We start from the raw sequence: 8,974 nt of genomic DNA on the forward strand, positions 1-8,974 counted from the left end.
GGGCAAGGCTACACCCTGGACAGGTCACCAGTCTGTCACACAGAGACAGACTGGTGACTCACATCCCCAACCCTAACCCACACCTGTGGGCAGTTAAGAATCACCAGTTAAGCGGTTCATTGGTCAGCTGGCTTCAGGAAAACCGTTAATTCATCGTCATCATCACATATGTAAACGTGCTTCTTTTTTATTTAAACCTGAGAAACCACCAACATGTTTTTCATCCCATAGACTGAAATCAGGAACTTCTCTTAAAATGATTTAACAATCTGCTTCAGACTGTCAGACATGTAATACTGTCTGTTATCCCTCGATAAATAAATGCATTAGGTGTCATGTTTTTGTTTTTGTTTATGTCCTTTACTGTCTTTGTTTTTTACGTTTAGTTACAATGTTTCAGATTTTTTATTAGGACAGAACATCGTTAGTTTTTGTCATGATGCTGTGATGATGTGACCTCAGTGTATTTCTGCACCTTTTCTGTAGAAACAACAAAAAAGACATGATTTTGAAATATTTATATAATATATTGAAACAGACGATTTACAGGTTTCTCTTATAATAATTAGTGATTCTGTGCATTCATCGCACCCTGTCTGAGGATGGAAAACATTCTGACAGACGGGGCGGCCGTTGTATCACTGCAGTCATGATGAGATGTTTCTGATTCTCTATAAGTAGAAAACAAAACCTTCAGCTTTGTCAAGAGTTTCTAGCTTTTAACATCCATCCTCTGGAACAATACGACACTTCAGGATCTTCAGGTAGTTTTGGACCTTGTTGGAGTCTCGGCGAAAGCAGTAGAGGAGCTCGTAGTCTTTCATTAGGCGCCACTCAGCGCTGCCTGGTGCCAAGAAAGCCTCAGGAGACATGAGGCTGCTGACAGAGTTACTTAATATTCCCAACATCTGCATCTGGTGTGAAAAGAACAAAACATATGGATAAGACAAATTGTTTATATTGTTGTGTGTTTACTTAGTTTCTTTCACCCACTTAAGTAAAAAATTACAAAACAAAGTACTACACAAACACAGACAATCTAAACTGTGCATATGCTAGTGCACACACATCAGTGCCTCTGTCTCGCTCTGTCTCTGTTTCTGCCCTGGTTGAATTTTAACTGCAGGAAAATAAGCATTTGAACATGAACATGAACACAGAGCTGTGTGAAGCATCATAGATTAGACTGCTGCCCTTCACAGGCTTAAATATACTACAAGAACATCTGCTGGTCACCGTCAGTCTGTGCTCACATCAGTGATTACAACAGGAGAACGATCTCAAGGCAGCTAGGGTAGTAGTGCATGAGGTCCTTCAACATCTGTCGAACAATGCTCAGAATTGTCTATGAGGCTGTTGTGGTCAGTGCTATCCTCTGTGCTGATGCATGCTGGGACGGCAGGTTGAGGGTAGCAGAGGCCAGTAACGCTGTGGGGACGGAGCTGAACTCCCTTAGGGTGGTGTCAGAGAAGCGAATGTTGTCCAAGATAAAGACAATGTTGGATAACACCTCCCACCCGCTCCATGACGTGCTGGCTAGCCACACGAGCACGCTCAGTGAGAGGCTGAGATTACCCATAATGCACCACTGATCGACACAGGAAGTCATTCCTGCCTGTGGCCATCTCCCTGTACAACTCCATTGAACACACTGTAAACACTGCAATAGTTACATCTTTTCGCACACGCTCTACTGTAAAATAGCAAATGACAAAGTTCACAGGTTAGAGTCAAATGTCAGTCATAAATATTACACCTCTGTAATATTCTTTATATTTATAATTGAGTGATTTGTACATATTAGTGCTATTTCTTAAATTTGTAAATCTGTAACATATTGTATTGTTTGAATAGCTGAGTCTGTTACTGTTACTGTACTGAGCAACTGTAACCATATAGTGTCCTTATGGATTAATAAAGTATTCTGAATGCGATCAAGCTAATCGTTGGTAACACAAAAGCCCTCGTTCAACAAAGTGTCTGAAGCTTGTCAGTGACCAGCTGAACCCTGATGAGAACGAATGTGTGGAAGGATCATCTGACATGGAGCTGACAGAGAAACTCAAACTACCACTGAGAGTGTGTACTGCTCATTTCTTTGGGGGACAAATATTTATTTCCTCCGCTGTGTATGTTTTGCACACACACACACACACACGCACACACACACACACACACACACACACACAGTACCTTCTCAACTACTTTCTGTACTCCTTTCCGTAGCTCATGCACCATATCACTCATTTTAAGAGATTTATTGGAGCTGAAGTCAATGAAGTCGTGGAAGTGCGTCATGCTCTGGTGGAAATGCCACAGAGGGTCCCTCCACGCCACCAGGAGCTTTAGAATCACCTCCGTCAGCTCCTCCCTCTGTAGTGACATACATGTAAATTATGGGTGTGACTAGAGTGGGATTTGTACCACTGAGTGTTACTGTAATATCATAAAGAGCAAAGGGAAACAAATTTACAAAATTCTTTATCATTTGAAAGGAAAACATGTTTCAAACAGCTACAATGTTGTTTATGGCAACAAAAGAAAGAACCTGAAACACATGACAAGACTTCAGGTGTAAATATGATGTGCATAGTTGAGAGGGATTAACTTTGAAAAAGGTGAATTTACCGCCATTCTCTGAGCGTTCTCCTTTCCATTTGGGGTGAGGATGTTAGACGTGTGACAGTTGCGACTGACCCGGCCAATCTGATTCTTACTGGGCAGGAAGTAAAGCTCCTGGGAGGACAAACATGAATGAAATGTCAGAGGTTAAATATCATCTAAATGTCAAACGTGCCTGGAGCACAAAAGCAATGAATGACTTAATACGATGTCTTGCTATCTCTGTATCCTTACTGGTGTCTGTCTGTACAATAGATGCGTCTTTATCACACATTCAATTCAGTTTTATTTTTATATGGCGCCAAATCTTAACAGTAAACAGCATAGCAGACTATACATGATACAGATTTATGTTAGCAAGTGTGGGCGAACTGTGAAAACATCTCGTACAGCTCAGTTAACAGTAAAAAAGTTCATCCTTGCATTTAATTAGACTGAAAAACTGTCTCATCAGGTTGGATTCTGCTGTTCTAACAGGATGACTGTGCGTGTATCTAATAAACTGATAATGCAGTGTTTGATTGACTACGTTATGTAAACCTACAATGTCTCAGTTAAAAGGCATCTGCAGACAGAATATCATATCCTCATGTCACAATCAAGCTTGTTCATTAAATATCGTTTAAAAAGCTTTTTCTGACGACTGCAATGAAGAAACATACAAACTCAGAGTGAAGGTCATTTGAAATGCTGTGCATTCTGGCTGAGTGTTGGATGACCCGGTCAAACAGGTTAGCCAGGGAGAGGACGTGACACCCAGCCTCGGCATTCGTACAGAGGGGGGCTGCATCCAGACTGGTCGGCTGACTGCAGAACACCAAGCACAACAAACCTACCAAGACCACAGAGACTAGGAGAGACAAAGGACAATTCAAAACATTAGTCTCAACCTGAATGTAATCTATTACTAAAGAACCTACCTTTTGAAAGTGTAGATGTATTTTTTTTATATTTAAGGTAAGACGAAAAATCAGGAAATAAAACTCCACTATAAAGTCACACACATGGGGACGATTGGATTACATGCAGATAAAGACACAGTCCATCCTTTCACCTCCTGTATGCACAATTCTGTTCCTGAAATACCTGATCGGATGTTTCCAGGCATCCTGCAGAGAAGGAGATCCTGTCTTAGAGCAGAGAGTGCAGATGTGCTCCTATTCCAAACCTGAATGCTTCATGTGAGGGTCAGACAGTTTCCCCTTTACACTCTAATATCAAAGAGAGGGAGGGTGGGCGGAGAAACATTAATAGTGATCTATGCTGTGATTTGGGCGACACAATAATAAATAATAAAACACAGTGTTTCAAAAGATGTTTGTCGGTTTTTTAAATGCATATTTGTGACAAACTGTTTTTAATAATATACATTATACAGTGGATGGGCCAGGCTCTTCTACAAAGCTGTTGTCTGTAACAGAGCTACACTGCATGAACTTCACTGTCCTCTGTGACAAAAACTGTTACAACACAATGTTATTTCAAGGTTACAGTGTAGCTGAATTCACTAAGCAAAAGTTATGCTTAATATTTGATAAGAATTTATATCGACTAAATTCAATTCAGTTTCATTTATATAGCACAAAACAAGAATCACTTCAAGGTGATTTAAATGTTCAATAATACTGTGATAATACAGAGACTCCAGTTTGTGCATGTAAATGGAGAGTCCTCTTCACACACTGAGGTTAATTATGGAGTTCCACAGGGTTCAGTGCTAGGACCAATTCTCTTTACATTATACATGCTTCCCTTAGGCAGCATCATTAGAAGACATAGCATACATTTACACTGCTATGCAGATGACACCCAGCTCTATCTGTCCATGAAGCCAGATAACACACACCAATGAGTTAAACTGCAGGAATGTCTTAAAGCAGCGGTCTCCAACCTTTTTTGCGCCACGGACCGGTTTATGCCCGACAATATTTTCACGGACCGGCCTTTAAAGTGTCGCAGATAAATACAACAAAATAAAACTAGTACCGGTACCGAAAAAAAGAAAATTTATTCATAACACACGTGAAAAGACCCAGGAAAACCGAGTAAACGATAAAAACTATAACAAAATAACGCTGAAAACTGATAAAAACCCTGAAAACTATACATTTCACACCTGAGCCTCAACTCTCGCGACCTGGTACCAAACGACTCACGGACCGGTACCGGTCCGAGGCCCGGGGGTTGGGGACCGCTGTCTTAAAGACATAAAGACCTGGATGGGCGCTAACTTTCTGCTTCTTAATTCAGATCAAACTGAGGTTATTGTACTCGGCCCTGAAAAGCTTAGAAATATGGTATCTAAGCAGATTCTTACTCTGGATGGCATTACCTTGGCCTCCAGTAACGCTGTGAGGAACCTTGGAGTCATTTTTGACCAGGACATGTCCTTCAACGCACATATTAAACAAATATGTAAGACTGCTTTCTTCCATTTGTGCAACATCTCTAAAGTTAGAAATATCCTGTCTCAGAGTGACGCTGAAAAACTAGTTCATGCATTTATTACTTCCAGGCTGGACGACTGTAATTCATTATTATCAGGAAGTCCTAAAAACTCCCTGAAAAGCCTTCAGCTAATCCAAAATGCTGCAGCAAGAGTGCTGACAGGGACTAGAAAGAGAGAGCAGATTTCTCCTGTTTTGGCTTCCTGTTAAATCCAGGATTCAAAATCCTGCTCCTCACATACAAGCTCTTAAATAATCAGGCCCCATCTTATCTTTTAGGATTAGGCTTCAAACTTTCATGGCGGGGTATGCCAGTGTGTTTTGTGAACAGACCCAAAAGCAGACTCAGCAGGAGACGGAACTCAATTTTAAATTCAAATCCCAACAACAGTCACCTCAGGGCGCTTTATATTGTACAGTAGACCCTAAAATAATACACACAGAGAAAAACCCAACAATCATATGACCCCCTATGAGCAAGCACTTTGGCAACAGTGGGAAGGAAAAACTCCCTTTGAACAGGAAGAAACCTCCGGCAGAACAGGATGAGGACTTATGTAAACTTTAAATACTCACCTTACAGTGAAGGTCCTTATCTTTAAATATAACCACTTGTCTTCCTCTTCTGTCTTGTCTTTCATCATCTCTGAGTGAAGTTATCTCTTCCCTTATTCTTTATCTTTATTCTTTTCCCTCCTTGAGAAATACATCAGCTGTGCCTTTAGCTAGCAGACACAGTGTGCGACAGGCTGCACACAAACGATTTGTGTGTTTGCTGATATTTGTTGAACTTATAGAAAAGCTCCTTTTGAAATGACCAGACACTCATCAGTCGCTTTGCGCCCCCTCCTCTTCTGTTGGACGGGCTACAAGTCCCAGTCTTGTACCAAAGAGTGATGTCTAACATCGTTGCACAAGTTCATACAGATGCAGTCAAGAGAATTTACCGTGGGCAAATATAACATATATAATAGATATAACATCAGGAAATTACCTGTTTTGCAAGTATCTTTATGACTCTGTGTAATTGTACATACTCTGTCTTCTACTTTATAATCAATATCTCAAAATATCGTTATATTAATGTTATATTCATTGCAAGTTTTGTTGTCCTCTTGGCCTGACCTTTGAAAAAGTCACATTCAGAATAAAGAATATATGTATAAAGTCCCTTTGCCACATAAGGACTGCAGCTACAACTGTGTGACAGAAATGCTGTTTCTGCCTTAAAATAACTTAATAATAATAATAACTGACACGAGATATGTTTGATATCTGTGTCACAGATTATAGGCCAGCAAGTCATTTACAACCATTTACAGACAACCTTCATTTTTGTTGTTCGGCACAACACCGGCCCATAACATGTAAAATTATATTTACTAAGAAAAAAGTAATAATATGACCGATGAGCCTGCAAGTGCATCGGCCCACTGAGCAAATGTCCAGCACGCCAGAAATCTCCCCTCAAATGTCTCAAACCAAAAGTGACCTGTTTTGGAAATCTGAGGAGTAGAAAGTACAGATGTCGGTGTCAGAAAAGAAATACTTAAGTCCAGTTACCTGAAAATTCTACTTAAGTACAGTAATGAAGTATTTGTACTTTGTACCACCTCTGAAACTGAAAAACATCCACACATGACCAGAAGCAGCATGATGTTCAAAGACCTCAGAACATCACCAACATTTAGCAACTTCACGAAACAATAGAGGAAGTATTGTTATCAGATTGATCATAGAGTGAATTGATTATTAATTATATAGTTACCTCTTGTCTTATTCATTTATTACAAAGCTTCTGATACACATATATACTTCTACTTAAGTAATAATAATGATGATTGTATTTATATAGCGCTTTACAATTCCACTATTTCACACACTGGAGGAGGCAGCTACAGTTGTAGCCACAGCTGCCCTGGGACAGACTACGAGGCTGCCATATCGCGCCATCGGCCCCTCTGGACAACACCAGTAGGCGGTAGGTGGAGTGTCTTGCCCAAGGACACAACCAGTGTTGACCAGGACAGACAGAGCAGGGGGATTGAACCGGCAACCTTCCGGTTACAGATGAGCGTCCCAACCCCCTGAACCACGGTCGCCCCCGACTTAAGTAGAAGTACAGATAGGCGTGTTAAAAATTTGGGGTTCAAGCACTGATTCACTGATCCAATTAAATGTGAAAAAGTACAGGTACTGAAATGCACTCAAAGTACGACGTATAAAGTGCTGTTTGAAGGATTTTTCTACCAGCTGTCTTTGTTTGAAGCTAACTGAACCTTGTGCTATATGAATATAATAATAAAATAATATTAATAAAGGAGAATACAGTGGAACCCCGAAATTAATTTGTTCCAGAGGGTCTTTTTCCTTTTTCCATCGCCTTTTGAGTGAGGCGATGCTGGCTGAAGACGAAGTTCTTGGTGGAGGAGGAGGTGGTGGAGGTTGAAGAAAGCATGCGTATGCATGCATACATACGTACATGTACATAACATTATGGAATTTAATTGAATTTGTTTTGATTTTCTATTTTATCTATTTCGTTACGCGGGCATTTTGCCGTACCACGGGCAGAAATGTTGCCGTTAAGTGCCTCCGTAACTTGAATTTTTGGTTAAATGGGGTAAACCGGGGTTCCACTGTATCAACTTTTGCATGTTAGGGTACCTGGGTCGTTGACCCAGTGTGCTGAGTTTTGCATTATTATTGAACTTGATTTTGTCTTTTTTATTATTATTTCTAGTCTTTGGGGTTCAGTGTTGGAGTTTCTAGTCTTCTGGTTTCTGTCGCTGTGTTGCTCTGACTCTGTCAGCTGTATCTCCTTGTCAAGTCTGCATCTCTGTGTTTCCTGTGTTACTTTGAAAGTCTGTCTCATGTCAGTGTTTCTAGTTTTGCTTCCCTTGTCTCGTTAGGTCTAATTTCTCTGAGCTGTGCTCTCCTCCTGTGTCCCATTCCCTCGTTATCCCTCTGTGTAGCCCTTTGGTCGTTTCATGCTCTGTGTTCTGCCTGTTTAAGCCCTTTTAATGTTTCTAGTTTAAGTGAGCTTTCTGTTTTTCTGCCGTGTAGCATTAAATCTGAGTTTGAGTTTACTCCGTGAGTCTCCACTTTGGGTCCACCGATCCTGCCTGTCGCACGCAGTACATAACAGGAAGCCTAACATCAGTGGAAAAGAGTCATTTCTGTTGTGAACTCCAGCAGATTTTCTGAGTACAGGTTGTTGCTGGCAGACACACTGTGTGATAAAATGCACAAGGAGAGTTTATGAGTTTGCTGATATTTGTTGAGCTGACAGAAATGTGCTGATAGATATTTGGCATTACCTTCCATGTAAAAACATGTTACTTCCTTTATGATCCCTCTTGTTTTTAACTGGATTATTGAGACCTTAACTTAAAGACACCTGGACTAAAAATGCTGTTCTGGATCCCTCTGCCCCACTTTGACCATGAGTATAGCACTGTAACCAATGGACAAACTGCATGTTTTGGGTTAAACCTCATGAAATGAAACCATTTTGAAAATGTCAGGAGAAGAAAGTTCAAACCTTTGTGTAAAAATGTCGAGAGCAAAAGTAAAAAGTTTAAAAAAGAATCCAGGTAAGAAACACTTACCTGGATGATTGAGCATCAAGACATACCAGAACATTCCACTGAAGTACAAGTACTTAGTCACCTTAGTGTTACTTAGTGTTACAGTGTTAAACTACAAACAGATGATTTTGTACTGACTGGTAACAACTGAGTTAAGAGATGAAAGTGTGGATCATCTCAGCAACACTCAGTCGGTAATAATACTAATAAACTTTACACCATTATGTTACCGATCAGATGTTACGTCTGATCGTAATATTGAGCTTCTGTCAGATGTTTCTCCAGGATGCTTTGAAAACATAAAAATATGTCTTA

At 40.3% G+C, this 8,974-nt stretch overlaps 1 protein-coding gene across 1 annotated transcript; it reads right to left on the minus strand.

Annotated features, from left to right (window-relative positions):
* Positions 1-545: 545 nt before the first annotated feature.
* Positions 546-4,374, minus strand: prl2 (prolactin 2). Its single transcript, XM_085251696.1, has 5 exons — positions 3,709-4,374; positions 3,285-3,472; positions 2,629-2,736; positions 2,194-2,373; positions 546-914 (listed from the first exon to the last, which is right to left on the minus strand). The coding sequence occupies exons 1-5, from the start codon at positions 3,728-3,730 to the stop codon at positions 720-722; spliced, it is 693 nt and encodes a 230-aa protein (XP_085107822.1). The 5' UTR covers positions 3,731-4,374; the 3' UTR covers positions 546-719.
* Between the last annotated feature and the right edge of the window lie 4,600 nt (positions 4,375-8,974).

This window comes from Mchenga conophoros, linkage group LG17, assembly GCF_057382185.1.
Source record: "Mchenga conophoros isolate Kocher_MC1m ecotype Shallow Benthic linkage group LG17, M_conophoros_male_GT1.1, whole genome shotgun sequence".
Taxonomy (NCBI): domain Eukaryota; kingdom Metazoa; phylum Chordata; class Actinopteri; order Cichliformes; family Cichlidae; genus Mchenga; species Mchenga conophoros.

Excerpts from the sequence above, each read along its gene's own strand:
- prl2 (XM_085251696.1), bottom strand. The coding sequence starts at position 3,730 with ATGCCTGGAAACATCCGATCAG. Across the intron at positions 2,737-3,284 it reads ATGACCTTCACTCTGAGTTT|GAGCTTTACTTCCTGCCCAG; the intron begins GTATGTTTCTTC and ends TTGTCCTCCCAG. Across the intron at positions 2,374-2,628 it reads AGAACGCTCAGAGAATGGCG|AGGGAGGAGCTGACGGAGGT; the intron begins GTAAATTCACCT and ends ATGTCACTACAG.